General features: G+C 37.0%; 2 protein-coding genes across 2 annotated transcripts in view; one reads left to right on the top strand and one right to left on the bottom strand.

Moving 5' to 3' along the window:
• Nucleotides 1-226: 226 nt before the first annotated feature.
• LOC107665971 (RING finger protein 175-like) lies at nt 227-13,077 on the bottom strand. The gene is made up of 9 exons (XM_016457058.1): nt 12,942-13,077; nt 11,106-11,143; nt 10,545-10,686; nt 10,289-10,443; nt 8,729-8,836; nt 3,549-3,669; nt 2,010-2,143; nt 1,667-1,768; nt 227-833 (listed from the first exon to the last, which is right to left on the bottom strand). The coding sequence occupies exons 1-9, from the start codon at nt 12,960-12,962 to the stop codon at nt 713-715; spliced, it is 942 nt and encodes a 313-aa protein (XP_016312544.1). The 5' UTR covers nt 12,963-13,077; the 3' UTR covers nt 227-712.
• Nucleotides 13,078-17,693: 4,616 nt separating this feature from the next.
• Nucleotides 17,694-18,229, top strand: part of LOC107665922 (fibrinogen beta chain-like) — a 4,021-nt gene continuing 3,485 nt past the window's right edge. Inside the window, exon 1 of the mRNA XM_016456986.1 lies at nt 17,694-17,789. The gene's annotated coding sequence lies outside the window, so the exon portion shown is untranslated. The remainder of the gene's footprint in view (nt 17,790-18,229) is intronic.

The following is an 18,229-nucleotide window of genomic DNA, read 5'->3' as shown; positions in this document are numbered from 1 at the left end:
GATCCTTCAGAAACCATTTTAATATGCTGATTGGCTGATCAAGAAACTTTTCTTATTAGCAATGTGGAAAACAGTTGTGATGCTTTATTTGTGGAAACAGTGATATATTTCAATTTGCAATGAAGACAAATCCTAAAATTTAAGACTATAATCATACACACAAGTTTCCTAATTTTTGCAAACTCATGCTTTCTATTTAGCACAATCATGACAGACTCCAGTCACATCAGTAACCACATAAAAGCGGTTTTATTTTCCACAGAGCGGGTCACATCATGGGGTTTGACATCTTGGTCAGCTTAATGTTAAACAAAAACAAAAAAACACTGATTTGGCGATTTGATCACTCCTCACCCCTCATCATTTTACCCTAATCAAAACATAACCACTCACACATATCCACAACTACATAAAATCCACCAATAAAATGCTAAACGGTTAGACAGACAGACGACATGAGGCACAGTTCTGATTAGGAGTGATAGACAGCAGCTTTAGAGGGGCTTCTGTATGTCTCTGATGTATCAGCGTAGGTCACTTCTGGAAGAGTTGTGTGTGTCTGAATGAATGTTTCTATGTGTCTAATAAATTAAAAAGCAAGAGCAGCTGTTGGATTTATATTATAAAGTGTACAATTTGTCCAATTTACAAATAAATATTCAAAAAGGTCAACACATGCACAGTTTTAAACAGAATCAAATACTGTAAGTGTTTATTCAAGTCCAAGTGAAAAATTTATTCCGTGCACGATTCCAATTATGATGGGTTGCCAGGCTACCAGGTACCTCAACCAATCCAGAAGTTGTCCATATAGAACATGTGTTCTCTCCCAGCTGATGCTCAGATTTAAGGTGTAAATATTACTAACTGCAGCCTGAAACATATTAGCATTTCAGAAACATTCTCGGGGGTCTGCAAGGGGACACTAGAGGGTCAGATGAAAACTGAGAGAAAATACAATTATTTTACAGTATGTATTTTAACAGTAAGAAATTAAAAACGAATTTTTATACAGCACAAAGTTTTTTTCCCAGATAGCATTTCAATAAATATATATTTTTTTTCTTTTAAATTTTGAAACAGGGTAGCTTGCAAGCCAATCATTATATTATGGGGCCATTAACAATAAAAAATAAATATAAATATAAATATAAATATATATATACATATACATATATATATATATATATATTTTAGAAATAAAATATTTGAAAACCCCTGATATACACAATAATTCAAAAGTTTCATGTCAGCAAGATTTTTTGAAAGAAATTAATTTTATTCAGCAAGGCTGATTAATTCTTCTGAAAATTATATTCACCAAAAAAATCCTGAAAAATAATGTACAATGGTTCCCATAAAAGTATTAAGCAGCACAACTGTTTTCAACATTAATGTCATACATTTTATTTTAAAATATATTAAAATAGAAAAAAAGTTATTTTAAATTGTAATAATATTTCACAATATTACTGCTTTTCTGTATTTTTGATCAAACAAATGGAGCCTTGGTGAGCATAAGAGTTGTTTAAAAAAAAACATTTAAAAAAATCTTACCAACCTTAAACTTGAATGGCAGTGTTAGTGCTCTGGGAACACTGTAATTATTTAACTGAATGTCATGCATGTAAATTATGATAAATTTAACAAAACAATTTAAGGATACGGGTTATTCATCATCCTTTTGAGGTCCACCTTCTCATTGCAGTATGGACACGTCTGCTTTTTTCCCACGATGCACCAGCCACGAATACAGAATTCATGAAATCTGTTGATAATAGGCAGTTAAGAATAAACAGACTAAATGGACTCCTTTTACAAACAAACAGTTTGCAGAAACTTCTACTTTATACTTCCTCATACAATAAATAGAAAAAATAAAGTAATTGAAACACATATCGATTCAATTAGCTAAGCATGTACACAACAATTTTTCATGTAACAACAAAACATCTTGTTTCCTGTTGAGAAAAACATAACAGACAAGGTTTTGGGGAAATGAAGGATACATGTGGTTACAGGAGAGCTGGTAGGTGTCCTCAATGACGCCTTCTTCATCTACATCCACAAAAATCTTCTGACCACACACAGCACACACATCATCACTAAGGTTTCGGGATGGCATACCACCCATGTTATAGTACTGAAGGCAGCAGACAGAAAAGAAACAAAGAGAAAGCCCAAAAGAGAGTTACTGGGAAAAATTACGGAAACATATACAGTGTTTTGAATGTAACTGAACCATTCTTAATGGAATAGTTCACCCAAAAATGAAAATTTATTGAAAACATTCTAACCCTCAGGCCATCCAAGATGTATACGAGTTTGTTTGTTCATTGGAACAGATTTGGAGAAATTTAGCATTGCATCTCTTGCTCACTAATGGATCCTCTGCAGTGAATGGGTGCCGTCAGAATAAGAGTTCAAAGGATGCTAAATTTCTCCAAATCTGTACCCATGAACATACAAACTCATCTATATCTTGGATGGCCTAACGGTGAGTAAATGTTCAAGAAATTTTCGTTTTTGGCTGAACTATTTTTTTAAACATCACAAATAATACTGCAGCATATCTGAGAATACATTTATTTAAAGGGGTCCTATTATGCTTTTTCACTTTTTTAATTTTAGTCAGTGTGTAGTGTGTATGTTTGGGCATAAAAAAGATCTAGAAAGTTACAGATCTCAAAGTCCACTCCAAAGGGAGATATTTCGTTTAAAAAAAAATCCCTTTTCAAGAACTACAACGAACGGCTCATTTGGACTACAGCGTTGGTTTCCGGGCTTTGTGATAATCACAAAGCGGCTCATTAGAATATCATTAAAAATAATTCCCGCCTACAGAAATTCGAATGGTTGGGGGTGGGGAGAAGCGAGGTTGTGGTTACAACCCTCTACATTGCGAGTAAATCACTCGCATATGCGACTAAATCTTACTCTGGGCAAATATATATATATATATATATATATATATTTATTTATCAGTCTGGCGAGTAAACAAAAGAATTTACTAGCCAATGGCGATTATATTGCCAAGGTGTGTGTAGAGGGTTGGGTTAGAACGCTTGGTTGAGTGAGTGCATCAGACGAGACGATACGGCGCCGCCGGTGTGCCTACACTCCTAGAAAATAATGTATTCGAATTTTAAAAGAGTACAGTGCCGGATTCGCCAAAAGCTTTTGTTGAAAGACGGAGCAAGGGGCGTGGCAGTACTGAAACACTGTCTAAGCTGTCCGCCAATCACAACGCACTGGGACAGCTAACCAATCACAACACATTTTGTTTTTCGGAAGGCGGACCTTCATCAAAGCCGGAACTAATCGAGCCATTTGTGCCAGGCTGGGGAGAAAGGTATTTTAATAATGTAAATTATGTGAAAAATAATGCGTTTTTCGAACCACCAAGCATGAGAGCATGTTCTAGTACACCCACAAAACAAAATCAAGACTTTGTAAAAGAGCATAATAGGACCCCTTTAAAGTATGAGAATTACATATTAATATGAGCATGTCTGGAAATTTTCATATAAAGACAAAGATATATTTACCCCTATAGTGGATGCCATATAGTCTGAGCAGATTTCAGCAAAGTCACGTCCCATTACCCCATAGTACAGACCATAGAAAAGCATGATCACACCAACATCCATTGAGTCCTCAGCTTTAATCCTGAAAAAAACAAAAAAACAAAGACATACATACATTATATATATAGATATATATAATGTCATGCGATTTTGGATGCAGCCCCTAGGGTCTGTATAATTGTTCTTGGAATGGCAATTAGCCAATCAATGCACATCCTCTGAAACAAATGTAACCCCAGAATAGGGCTGGACAATATGGTCAAAATTTATATCACAATATATTTCTTAATTTCGGTCGATATGATATAATTCCAATATCGATATGAACAATATAAAAAAAAAAAGGCTCAGGAAAAACTGCCAAGAACGCCCACAACGGATGTCTGTATCTACAAACTTCTGCAAAATTAATGTGCCAAGTTTTGGAAACCTCCTCCTATAAAACTATATAATATTTTAGAAATAAAAAGGGTGCAAATAAATTAATGTTCACCTTTTATTTGTATTTAGCCTTCATACAAACAAGAAATGTGAAATCGCCATCAAATAGACATCAGACTCTCTTTAACTATAAACTATAACATAGGCTGATTATTCTTATAAATTGAAACAAAAGTGCTTCAGCCAGGATAAAGAATGTGAAAGAGTTGCTGAGAGTTGCTGCAGAAAACAGGAAAAAAGAGTGAGCAACAACAAAAACACATGTTGCTGGGGCAAGGACATTGCTGAGTGTTGACGACACCCTATGACAGGACAGGGGTGTCAAACTCAATTCCTGGAGGGCCGGAGCCCAGCAGAGTTTTGTTCCAATCCTGCTCCAACACACATACCTTGTCGTTTTCAAATAAGCCCTAAGGACTTGATTAGTTGGATCAGGTGTGTTTAATTAGGGTTGAATCTAAACTCTGCAGGGCTCTGGCCCTCCAGGAATTGAGTTTGACACCCCTGCTCTAGAGGTTTCTGGCAAGAAATACAAGCTGGTCTACATTATCTGGCTTCAGAGATGCCCTTTTACATGTGACAATGTTGCCACCTGTACTAAAAACCCTCTCAAAGGGGGAGCTTGTGGCCTGAATGCACAAGTAATGTTGTGCTAGTTGGCTTACTCTGGGGAAGTTCTTTTGATAGACTTTCAACCAGTCCAGAGGATTTGAGTCATTGTCAGCATCTGGAGACATAAGGTAGTGGCCGAGCTCCCTCTGCTGTGCATTCAAGCCTTCTGTGCTAGTAGTAGTAGTGGGCCTGTTTGAAAAAAAAGCTAGCCAGAGACCGCTTTGTTTTCTTGGCTGGTGCAAAAGCATCTCCCATGGCTTCTTATCTGGACTCCTCTTCCCTTACTACAACAGTTCTCTCTCCCTTCAGAATCTCTAACACCGCTCTCTCTTTGATGCATTCTCTCTTCTCCTCAGTGTACTGAAGCTTGAATCTTGGGTCAATGAGGCATGTCACGTCAAGCAGATCATCCATGGCTGGGGTCATCATACTTTTTGTTGAGGTATCCCATTACTGTTGTCTTTATGGTCCAGGAGAGATCGGTGTCATCTTCTGCTTCCTTCAGGTCTCGTCTTGGGTAACTTTCTCTGTAGACAGAGAGAAAAAAAAATATTGCAAATTGCAATATATAGTTCTCATTTGTATTTATATTTTAACTATGATTTTTCATTTATTGGTATTAAAATCATAATTCTCCTGCTCACGCAATTTTTTGTGTTTTTATTTCACACCTGATTTGGCAAAGTAAACATCTGTTCCCATGCCAGTAAAACACCTTTGATTTTAATTGAGAGAATTGCTGTATGTATAATCCATACAAATATGTATGTTTTGACTAAAGATTAAATTAGTAACCTATAAAATCACTTAAATAGGGGGAATGAAATCACCTAATCAAAACTATAGGCCAACTAAGTACTAAGTAATATCTAGTGTCTGGGTTTGGTATGGAGCTTTATTCTGAGTAGCGGAGCAGCCACTAGCAGTGAATGCAAGGCTCCATAGTCTTAGCCTACACAACACAGAACTCAAGTGCACAGTATAACACATGCTCAATTAAATTCTTATGACATGGCAACAACCATACAGCAAGCATAACTGGCACACAACAAAACTGTGTGCATATAAAAAGAATATAAAGAAATACAAACAATATAATAATAGCTATAAAAAAAAAAACATACAAGCACTGCTATGATAAGCTACATTTAGGTAAGGCCTATTTTGTGTTAAGCATATCGCCTATTTGTCACTGCAGTGATTTTAGTAATATATCCTCATACCATAAACAAAATAACTTAACATAACACTAACTTTTATATTAACTGTGTATAACTTACCAATAGCATAGCTCAGTCAGTGCCCGTAGTATTGTTGTCTTGTCCATCCGTTCAACGCTGAGTCCCCAGGAGGCGAGCACATCCGTAAGTCCGGCTGCAACTGCTTCGCCCGTGTGATCCTCAGGAAAGTAGACCGTCTGGAGGCATAAGCTGACGAGCTTCCAATCTTGATCAATAAAGTGGACTGACCCGCTCAAGTATGGTTCAGAGGTTCGGCTTGACCAAAGGTCAGATGTGGTCGCAAAATATGACACGGACTTCAGTTGCTCCTCCACCCTTTCTCTAACTTCACCATAAAGTGTAGGTATAGCTGTGCGTGAAAAATATTTTTGGCCAAGGTGACTGACATCATTTTCCTGAAGCCCACGTTTTCCACCATACTAAACAGCATCATGTCCTTAGCCAAAAAGTTTGTAACAGCCTTAGGGGCCGTTTACACGACAACGTTTTCAGCCAAAAACGGGAATTGTCTTGTCCATCCGTTCAACGCTGAGTCCCCAGGAGGCGAGCACATCCGTAAGTCCGGCTGCAACTGCTTCGCCCGTGTGATCCTCAGGAAAGTAGACCGTCTGGAGGCATAAGCTGACGAGCTTCCAATCTTGATCAATAAAGTGGACTGACCCGCTCAAGTATGGTTCAGAGGTTCGGCTTGACCAAAGGTCAGATGTGGTCGCAAAATATGACACGGACTTCAGTTGCTCCTCCACCCTTTCTCTAACTTCACCATAAAGTGTAGGTATAGCTGTGCGTGAAAAATATTTTTGGCCAAGGTGACTGACATCATTTTCCTGAAGCCCACGTTTTCCACCATACTAAACAGCATCATGTCCTTAGCCAAGAAGTTTGTAACAGCCTTAGGGGCCGTTTACACGACGTTTTCAGCCAAAAACGGGAAACTGTTTATGCGTTTTGCCTGTTCGTTTACACGACAACAGCGTTTTGGGGACTGAAAACGCATATTTTTGAAAACGGGTTTCAAAGTACAAGTTTTTGAAAACGCCACCGTTGTCGTTTCTGTGTAAACACCCAACACGGGAATCTTTGAAAATTGTGACGTCATGCGCGTGCGTAGTACGTGTTACGCCTGTTTCACACATACTCCGTCTGCAGTGCGTGTGCGTTGCGTTTTTTTTACGCACACATGTTAACGGATTAGAGCTTTCACACTGCACGCGGTTGCGGTCCGTCAGTGCGTTCCAGGTGCGGCGCGTCTGCAGCAGTGCAGCGATCGGTTACGCACCGAGTCTATTTTTGCTGTGCTGCACGCGCCTAATTAAAGTGACAGCGCTTTGTTCGCGGTAAAAATTAACATGGATTGAGACTGAAATGTAGTAATTTCACAATAAATAGATATAATTAAAGTCTACTGTGTTTCACGGGCTTTTTGGCTAGGTTTAAAACAAATAAAAGTGCACTTTTAGATATAAAAGGCAACATATGCACTTGTGTCTTGTGGAGGTAGAAAAACAAAGTTCTTTAAGACCCGCTGGACTGTTTGTAATAAAGATTTAAATGTAAAAGGCACGAGAGCCGACTGTTTCTGTCAGTGGTAAGTTTTAATTTAAAATATTTGTGATAACCTAACACAAGAAAGCTATATGCTGTATTCAAATGTGTTTCCACTTGCTTGAGCAACTTAATATACACATCTAAAAGCCAAATGCATTTAATACGCTGTTTATATTAATTGAGTTTAAACGTGAATATATCTATGAAAGATTGTGTTAACTGTACTATTGTGTTAACTATTTCAGTGAAGTGGAAGATTTTAATGGAAGGATTGACGAGGTCCTGAAACTGCAGCCTCCGGTTGTGCAGGAACACCCTTCTCCGTTTTCGCGGATGTGTGTAAACGCGAATATTTTGAAAACGTTGTCGTGTATACGTGAAACTTTTTAACGTAAGGGAAAATTTTTCCGTTTTTGACTACATCGTTGTCGTGTAAACGTAGCCTTAGTAATGTCTTTATGACATTAGACTGTTTGTCATAAGGCATGAATGCAGCCATCTGTGTTTGCTGCATGGGTTTCTCTTTTGACACAGCTGGTGTTGGGTGGTGGTGATGTTTCAGGGATAGGTTGGCTTAAACTTTTATGGTGCCTCATCTTCTGACTCTCAGAATGTTCTATCGGGTGGAACAGATTTGATGTGTTCCCGCTGCTAGTCGGCACCACTGTCCGGCACATTTTGCAGCACACTGAAACCTGAAGTTGATCAGATCTTAGATAGCTGAACCACTTCCACACCACTGAATTAGTCTTTCCTCTCTTATCAACTGCTTCTTCTCCTTACTTGTGGAAGCTTGTTCAGTCACATCTGTATTGCGGCCAGGGGTGCTCATTTTGTAGATAAAACTTAGCCAACTACTGCTGAGCACTGGCTGTGTGTCTGTGGTGTGTCATCACGCAAGTAGTTCTGCTCATTCTGATGGCTGCGCCCTGAACGTCAGTCAGTGACAAATGCTGTAATGTATATTGAAATATCAGAAATGTGTTTAAAAATCATATCACCCTTATTGAAAAAAAATTATATCGCGATATATATTGACACTGAATTATTGTCCAGCCCTACCCCAGAAGTATGCATCCATTTCTTTTCAAAGTCACCAAGGGAGTAATTCCTTCCAATTAGCATGCCATTGTGTCAGCATTGCCATGGTAACAATGAACGGGGGCTCACTACTCACTCACTAACTCAGACACAGCCAAATTCTGTGTTTAGGATTTTAGGGTCAGAATAAAGGCACTGTTTCACTTCTAAGCAAATATGTCAAGCAGCATCTTCCCACTGTTAATGAAGTTCACGCACCTGAAAAAAACGTTGAATCCAAACATGGTAAACATGATGGCGAGATATCCAATCACACCCACAGCGTAGCTCAGCTTGTAAATGAGGAGGAACCACTTATAGACCATCCTGCAGAAGTGAAATAGGCTTTATTTTAGTATGTATTTTATATAACACTACTAAAGCAACACATTCTGCAAAGGGGCTTACACATCTTATAATACACTCATAAAACTCACCTACATAGGTGCTGTTTTTATATATGCTTCAGTTATATTTAAAGCACTTCTGCACCTTTTTGACTCAAAGGCCCCCCTATATTGTCCAACACAAGACAGTACTTGAAGCCTACATACCTATAAAATATAAGCTTTGGTGTTTCTGTTGTAATAATGACAAAGCTGTTTGTTTTCAAACTTCTTATTGATACATTTAAATGGTTAATTCCAGAACTATTTTTTCAGTTAAAACAATAGTTATTGTGGGAAAATAAAAAGAAATTGAGTTTCTCAATTGTCTTCAATTAAATAATAGTTATTGAGGGAAAATAAAAAGTTTTTTTTTTATTTTCAGATTTTGTTGTTATGTATTTAATTTAGATCAGAGTTAGATTATTTACAATAAGGTTCCATTTGTTAAGTATCTTTAACGTATTAACTAACTAACAATGAGCAATATATTTGTTACAATATCTTTGTTAACATTAGTTAATAAAAATACAGCTGTTCTTTGTTAGTCCATGTTAGCTCAGGTCCATTAAATAACATTAAAGGGGTCATATGATGCGATTTCAAGTTTTCCTTTCTCTTTGGAGTGTTACAAGCTGTTCGTGAATAGATAAGATCCCTGAAGTTGCAAAGACTAAAGTCTCAAAACCAAAGAGATATTCTTTATCAAAGTTAAGACTCTGCCACACCCCCCTAAAATGGCTCGTTCTAACACGCCCCCACATATCTACCTCACTATGTGGGAATATTTGCATAATGTGCCCAAATGTGCAGGCAAAAAAAGAAGGCGTGGTTTCAGTAACCATTCTGTTACACCAAATACACAAAATAATGATCTTTAAAAAAGCATCATATGACCCTTTTAATATATACAACTTTTGATTTAATAATGTATTATTAAATGTTGTAATCAACATTAACTAAGATTAATAAATGCTTTAGAAGTATTTTTCATTGTGAGTTTACTGTGTTAACTAATGTAGTAAACTAATGTTAACAAATGGAACCTTATTGTAAAGTGTTACCAAAAACTTTATAATTTAATTTATATTTAAGTTATCCCGTGGTCCCCTTGGAAGTGTTCTGAGGCCCCCGGTCAAGAACCCCTGCTTTAAGGTAAAAGGTCATCCAAAAAAACTTCTTTTATGCTGTAGAACACAAAAAAAAAGAAGATATTTCTAGGAATGTTACAGTAAACCAAAGATGATTTTTATGGTTTATAGCTTGATGACCTTTTTTTTGTGTCCAACAGAAGATAAAAGTTATAGAAAGTTTTTGGAACAATACACGGGGGAGTGAATAAAAACAGAACTGCCATTTTCTCAAAAAAAAACAAAGCATTTCCATGCATTACCGTGGCGTTCTGCGGGAGAGAGGTTTGCGCGTGGCTCTGAATATGACATAGCTGGTGATGACGGAGAACATGCCCCATGTAGACAGGAAACGCCACCAGTAAAGCTTAATGGTGAAGTACAGCGGAACCACCCACATCTGCAATAGTGTGACCATCTACAAGAGAAACAACATTAACAATATTCATTAACTTATTTACATTAAAGCACAGTAAAGAGTTCATGTTAAGAGTCCTTAATTTATAAAATGCCACTCACATTGTAGGATCTGCAATGTCTTTGTTTCCACTGAACCAGGACAATCTGAGCGACCACTAGTGTGGCGATGAGAATAAGAACCATCTCGGCATGCATGGCCTCATGACCTCGGTGCTTTACGTGCAACCTCTCGTGCTGCATCCTGAAGTTACACACACAAGTGTTTGGACAGATCAGAAACAATCAGAGAATGTTTATTCTGTGAAACCTAAGCAAAAACAGAGATAAGCACTCCTAAATGCACTGATTTCAAAACTAGAAGCTAATGATACAGAAAATTAGGCCAGGAGGTTGCGAAAAAGCTTTTGTTAATTTTGCAGGATAATACACGAGGCCAGACCTGCTGAGGCCACCTGCACAATCCTGCTGGTGTTCACTTATAATAATGACACACATATGCTCTAGAAACTATGTTTACACACAAGGTGACAATCATAGGATACTAAAAAGACGGATTGTGACAGTTTAGAAAAGCTGAACATTCATCTACAACAACTTTTGCCTTTGTCCATTCTTATTCTAAACAACGACATAAAAAAAATACTGATCACGAGTACTTACTTCCAAGTTTCTTTGTGGGACATTTTCAAAAGATCGTCCTGTGAAGAAAGAACTGGGCTTAGAAACTACAAAATTAACAATGCACATGAAATTTTGAATTGGGCAATTTGGGTAGTCAGGCGGAAGTCAAAAATTGGGCAGGACTGCAGTTTTATATACTTTATCAATGTTTAATTTAATCAGCATGTTTAATGCTTTATCAGCATGTTTAGAATTATTGTGCTTGTCGACTGTATGACCATATAAGGTATTACCCTTCAGGTTAGTAAAAGATCTCTGGTCTGAATTTATTTTGCCATGATTTATTGATTTCTGTCATGAACAATGGTCATTATTGACCACTACTGACCAATCAGAATCCAATTTTCCACAGCGTCTCATAAAAGAGTGCAACAGTCCGGTCCCAGAAGTAAAAATCTAATTCATTTTCTCCATAGACAATTTGATTTTTAACAATAACTTTTAAACCTTAAAAAAAAAAAACCCAGACCTTCTGTGTGAGCTACGAGGTTGTTGTTAACCAATTTTATATATGGTTTTGTTGAATACATCAACCAGCGTTATTTTAACTTTTTTATATATATAATTATCTTTTTATCCGGGTGAAAAACTACAGTAACCATGATCCTGCAGAGAAATCACCATAAAATCACAAGCAAATCGCACCAAAAGAACAATTTCATTGGATTTGTACCTTCGTTTTTTTGTCTGATTTTTTATTTTTTTCCTTAAAATTAAATTTTGTTATAATGCGATTCACCTCGTAGCTGGTTGATATAAGAAGGACTTTTGTAAAGTCCCTATGGTAAAAATAACAAATACTTTTGGAACCAAGGTCACTACAAAAGTGGGCAGGCAATATTGCACTCCATGAACAAATATATTTAACAGCAGAATGTAGCAAATGGCCAATCAGAATCGAGTATTTCAGAGATAAATATTAATATTTGAAAGACTACATGGAATAAAAAAGAATTTTATTACAACAAGACTATTTAAATAAATTGCAAAAAGAAAAAGGTGATTAAACAAGGTGGCAATCTTTCCCTCACATATTTGAACCTATGTCTAACCATCTAAAGCACATACTCTGATGCTGGCATCTTCTGTATGTCATATGAGTGTGAGATAAACATGGCCATGCCATCCAAGCATTGTCTCTACACCTCTCCAAGACGCGTCAGCTGACTAGAAGTGAGCTTGTGTGGCTCTAGCAGTCAGCTGGCCCTTTATACAAACTACAGATCATACATGAGTATCTTTCAAACCACAAAGTCTTTATAACACGGTATATATAAATAAAAAAGGGCCAGTAGGCATGCATTTATTCATAAACCAGACGTGCCCACTTGCAGGTTGTGATTGTCCAGTCCTTCTGACTGCCCAATGATTCATATTTAATCAAACAGGCAGTGATATGTGTGATAGGCTATGCATTTCTCATTACAGTATCACCGAGAAGATCGAAGTCATATGATATGACCATTGCAATATAACGTAGAAATGCATACATGTAACGTTATAGACATACAGATGTTCCTTCCTGCCACGTTTAAAGACGTTATACTCGAAGCCAGTTTGCACAACAAACAAACAAACGAGCGACAAACTAAACGAGCCGTTCCCATTATAATCAACAGATCTATCTACAACACACGCGAGCGTGTCGATTAAACAGAGATGTAAACAGACTAGTTAATTATAATGGCAGCGCACTAGCTAGCTTAGCCGGTAGCGTAGAACGACATCCATAACGTAGACCACAAATTCAGGGCGAAACATCAAATGTTTTAGTTGTCTCAGGACTATCTATAAATACAATACTGCATCGAGTACCTGGGGTTGTAGGCCAGCCATTATTAATATCGGTCTAAATTCCAGTCATCTATTAATGGCTCCGATTCTACCGGCATACATCCTGCTCGTGTTCCGATTCGTGAACGAATCCTTCTTCTTTTGGTTTTATGGCGGGTTGCGAACCAACATTTCTTCCTCTTTTCCACATTATTCCATCATCAGCATATAAAGCCGTATTAATTCCTGGAGGCACTTCTTCAAATACATCATTAATCATAATGTTAAATAATAAAGGGCTTATCACACTCCCTTGAGGTGTTCCTTCTCCTTCTCCTTCTTCTTCTTGTTTTATGGCGGATAACTCATTAGGAGCATTATCGCCACCTATTGTACTGGATGTCAAGTAAACTTTCATAGGTGATGAGTCTGAAATTTGAGTTAAAAAAACAAAACAAATGGTGGATGTTTCCTATTCTCTCCAATCTATGGCGCACTCAGATCACATGCTCATGCTAGCGCTGCGTGTTCAGCTCCTCTAAAACTCACAATTAGCTATTCATGCCCCAGATTAGGTAGACTGAATCGTTCTTCTTCTTCTTCGTCTTCTTCTTCTTCCCTTTTTTTGGCGGATCGCACCAATTCGCTCATTACCGCCACCTACTGTGAACTCGATCCAGAGACTCTAATTACGTCCCCCTCCCCATCCTCCTCGTCTCAATGAAAATCTATGCTACAGCCAGCGCTGCGTGTTCAGCATCCTATTCATTAAACCTGTTCTCCAAATATTTAATTAAAGCTGCTTTGTTATTACTTCTCTGTTCTGGGTTTAACAGGTACCTCAAATTAATTTCAATGTCCTCTTTCCTCTGAACCTCTTCTAATAACTTTTCTCTATCATCTTTATACTTTTCACAATACATGATAACATGTTCTACCGTTTCGTTTTTTTTCCACACCATTCACAACATCCTGTCGGACGCTTGGACATTAATTGCATTGTTTTATTAAGTCATGTATGTCCTATTCGAAGTCTGGATAAAATGTTTTCCTCTCTTCTACTTCCACCTGACTACCTACTTTTCCCCACTTTTGGCTGTATTTCATACATATGTCTACCTTTATTTCCTGTCTCCCACAGTTGTTGCCATCTTTGATTTATTTGCTTTTTAATTATAGCTTTAATTTCATATCTACTGTATGATATTTCCATGTCTATTCTAGTGGCCCTCAGAGCTTGTTTCGCCAGTTTGTCTGCTGGTGGGGCTTTCACCCCCACGTGAGCTGGAATATTACGCTCACCCTTTTATACGTATATAATTCTTGCAGAATTTCCACTACTAAATCCTGCCTAGTGTCTGACTGTTGTGCTTCAATGCACATAAGAGCAGAACTGGAGTCTGAACATACTACCTCGTCCTTTAATCCTGCCTCGCTTATCCATCTTAATGCCATCATTATTGCTATTAATTCCCCTGAAAATACTGATGACTTATTTCAGATCCTTACCATTCTGGATATTTGCATTTTTGGAATGACAGCTGCTACCCCTTTCTTGTTCATTATCTGGATTTTTTGATGCATCTGTATATAATTGTGTTTTATGTCCATACTTTAACCACAGGTATTCCCTTACCTGGATCTCCTCTAGTTCACTCTGGCCTTCTTTTTTCCTATGTTCCAGCATTCTTAAATCAACTGAAGGCTGTGGCAAAATCCACAAAGGGACTGCTGGTAAAACCACTCTTGGAGTAACACTTAACTCTTTAATAGCCAACTCCTTTACTAAATCTCCAACCACCCATTCAAAACTATTACATTCCCCTTTTCCATACTCCCAACACTGCTCTAGTACCGTTAAAGGGTTAGTTGACTTAGTTCACCCAAAAATGAAAATTAGCCCACTTTAGCAAAAGAAAACCAGTCTCCTCTTGGCTTATATCGAAATCATCCTACATTCTTCTTTACAAATCCTCGTTTTGTACTTCTAATAAGTGACCGGTGTTTTGTTTTGATCTCTCCCCTGCGCTTCCTCGTTCGTCACTTCTGAGCGGCGCATGCCAACGCTGAACTCATACGTAATCCGCCCGGAGCTGCTTCCGTGTAGGACTGTTGGCGCATCCTGACAAGCTCAATACGGCCATCAGGATGCGCTACCACCTTAAAAAATGAGGTCAAATTCATGATTAAGATGGGAAATTATTGACAACAGAATGTCAGGAGGCCAGTTTAATGCCTCAATTGAATAATGCTCCTTTTTACAGGGGCTGGTTTTATGCTTCATCAAAAGGTTGCTACTTTTTACAGTCTGAAGTCTGCATCGTTATACTAAGACTTTTGGACCCATACAAGTCAGGGAATGAGCACCCCCTGCTGGCCAGAATAAAAATAGCTCCAGCAGCAAGCTAGTTTTCCACAACGGCCTACCAGCCATCAGAATGTGCTACCGCCTTCAAAAAAAAAAGAAAAAAAAGGGGAAAGTCAAATTCGTAATTGAGGCGGGGAATTCATGAAAACAGAATGTCATGAGGCCAGTTTAATGCCTCATCTGAAGAATGCTCCTTTCCACAGTCTAAAGTCCACGTCATTATATTAGGACTTTTGCACCCATTCAAGCCAGGCAATGAGCACCAGGCAATTAGGCTGGACTAAAACTACACTGAACAAAATTATAAACGCAACACTTTTGTTTTGAGAAATAGGCCTTTTGTGTACATAGAAAAAGTCTTAGATCTTTGAGTTCAGCTCATAAAAAATGGGGGCAAAAACAAAAGTGTTGCGTTTATAATTTTGTTCAGTGTAGAACAAGGTTTCATTATACTTCTAGACTTTTACAAAGCATTTGATTTGGAAGAACATCCCTTTATATTTGAAACATTAAATCATTTTGGTTTTGGTCAGAAGTTCACAAAATTAATTAGCTTACTTTATAATGGCATCAGACCATGGCACATGCTCACAATTTGCATTAGACAGGGCTGTAACAGCTTTCCATATTATTTATAATGGTTGCTGAATTACTGTATATTATTAGAATAAATTACTCTCATGGTTTTAATATAATGGGAAAACACATCATAATAAGTCAGTTTGCGGACAACAAGACTTTATTTCTAAAAGATGAGAGACAAATTTCTGCAGCAACAGAATCAGTTAATCAGCTCTCAAAAGCATCAGGTGTTACATTAAATATTAACAAATGTGAAATTCTTGCTCTGCATGATCAACCAGTACGCTTATAATTAATAATATAGGTTAAAACAGAAGTCAAATATTTGGGCATTACGGTTACACGAAATAAAGAAATATGGGAAAAATAAAACATCCTTAAAAATATCAATAAATGTAAAACAATATTGAACTCATGGCTTCAAAGGGATATAACAATTTTCGGCATGGTTTTACTATCCAAGATGGAGAGTATATCGAGAGCTATTTACCCTGCTTTTTCATTAGCAATTTCAGACAATATGTTCAAAGATAAATTTCAACTTTATCTGGAAGGATAAATGCCATTATATCAGAAAAGCTGACATGATCAAGAGTATTGAAGAGGGTGCATGAATGTCATATATTTTGCTGTGATGAATGGTGTACTAAGATTGAAGTGGTTGAATTCCTAGTTTGTCATAAAGACTCCTTTTGGTTCAGTATACCCAATGTAATTTTCCCAAAAAATGGGCGTAGTTGATTTTCTACTGCGCTGTGACTATATGATTTATATAAATTACATGTACAATTATCTGACTTCCATCAGCAAGTTCTTCTGTACTGGAAATTATTATTTAAGCGCAATTTCACACCCCAAAATGCACCCTTATGGAACAACAGGTATATTCTGAGAATTAGAAAATTTTTGTTTTTAGGGACTTGGGTGTAAAACGGAATATGGGCAGTAACACATTTAATGGATTTTTCAGGTTTTTCAGAAAAAGTTTGACATTTTTTACATTTTGTGTATCAAATATGACACAACAGATTTTATGGTAAATACAAAGCTATCAATACTTATAGGTGAGAGTGATTGAGAGCGTTATAGATTTTTTATGTAATTATTTCACTACACACCGAGTACAAAGTGTCTATTTGTCATAGTCATGTCTGTTAACTCTGAGACAAAGTCAGAGATGTGGATGTTTGAAGATATGGCACAACAGATCACACTGGCCAGACAAACAGCAATAGTTAATTACTTGCTGAGTAATGCAGATTTAACAGAACATACTTCTCAAACAGAGATCCTTTTCTCTTTAATGTTAATAAATAACCTTGAAAAAGTCAAAACCATGATTGTGCTTTCACAACTGGGTTGTCATTTTGCTAAAAATGTCATGTTTTTATTGCAGTTTGAACACAAATTGCACTGGGACACTGGAATTATTTTCTCATACACATATTTTGTATAATGTATAGTGGCCTAGTAGGCAATTCAGTACAAATGCTGCCAGAAGTGAGGCTTCCATTGCAAAATCTGTCCTGCCATTGTAAATGTTTTATTTATTTTTTTACATTCGGTATTATCAGCCACATAGTGTACCCACTGTACAGTTTGTTTGTTATATTGAAATATGCAGTTGCATACATTGCTTCATGATTATTTATTATTGCTTTGTTCGTGTCATTTCTTCATTTCCCAAAAATTATGCCGCCCCTGAACTTATTACCAAAAGTCACATCTCGAAAATTAAAGATTAACCAGCGCTGCAGTCCAGTATAGGGGGGCATCTGGTATAAATTCTGGGAGAGCAGCACTTAATTATCTACAGCTGAAAACCTCACTTTTACTGGAACTGAAGTGTGAGCTCTACAAAAATTAAACTTCGTTTTTTACTTTGTCAGTGTGTTGTTGGAGCTTTTGCTCAGAGTGACTATGATGAAGATGATGGAACGGTAAATATGATTTATTATAATATTGTATGGAATTATAATGTTACATTTTGATAATATAGTGAGTATTGTTTGCTTTCTATCCCACTTTTTTAGGAAGACAAAAAATATATTTTTTTCAGACTCACTTCCAGAAAAGTAGTAAACTATCAATTCAAATCATATACCGTATAAATCATAGAAAAAAAATGATGAATAATAAATTAATACAAAAGGAATAATGTGTATCTGTGTGTATGTACTGTATATATATATATATACATATACATATATGTCATATGTGAATATATAGGACATATGACCTCAAATCATGCGAAAATTTGCAAACATTTACTTTTTTTTTAAATGCAGTGACATTTTTAGATGCCTTTTGAATTGATTTTAGCCTAAAGAAATCCTAGATCCCAGGGGTCATCGTCCTGTCAGTAGAGGTCATGAGATGT

The sequence above is a fragment of the Sinocyclocheilus anshuiensis genome, unplaced genomic scaffold (genome assembly GCF_001515605.1).
Source record: "Sinocyclocheilus anshuiensis isolate Anshui unplaced genomic scaffold, SAMN03320099.WGS_v1.1 scaffold775, whole genome shotgun sequence".
In the NCBI taxonomy this organism is placed as follows: Eukaryota; Metazoa; Chordata; class Actinopteri; order Cypriniformes; family Cyprinidae; genus Sinocyclocheilus; species Sinocyclocheilus anshuiensis.
Note: the sequence above shows the minus strand (reverse complement) of the source record. Positions and strands in the feature narration are given on the sequence as shown.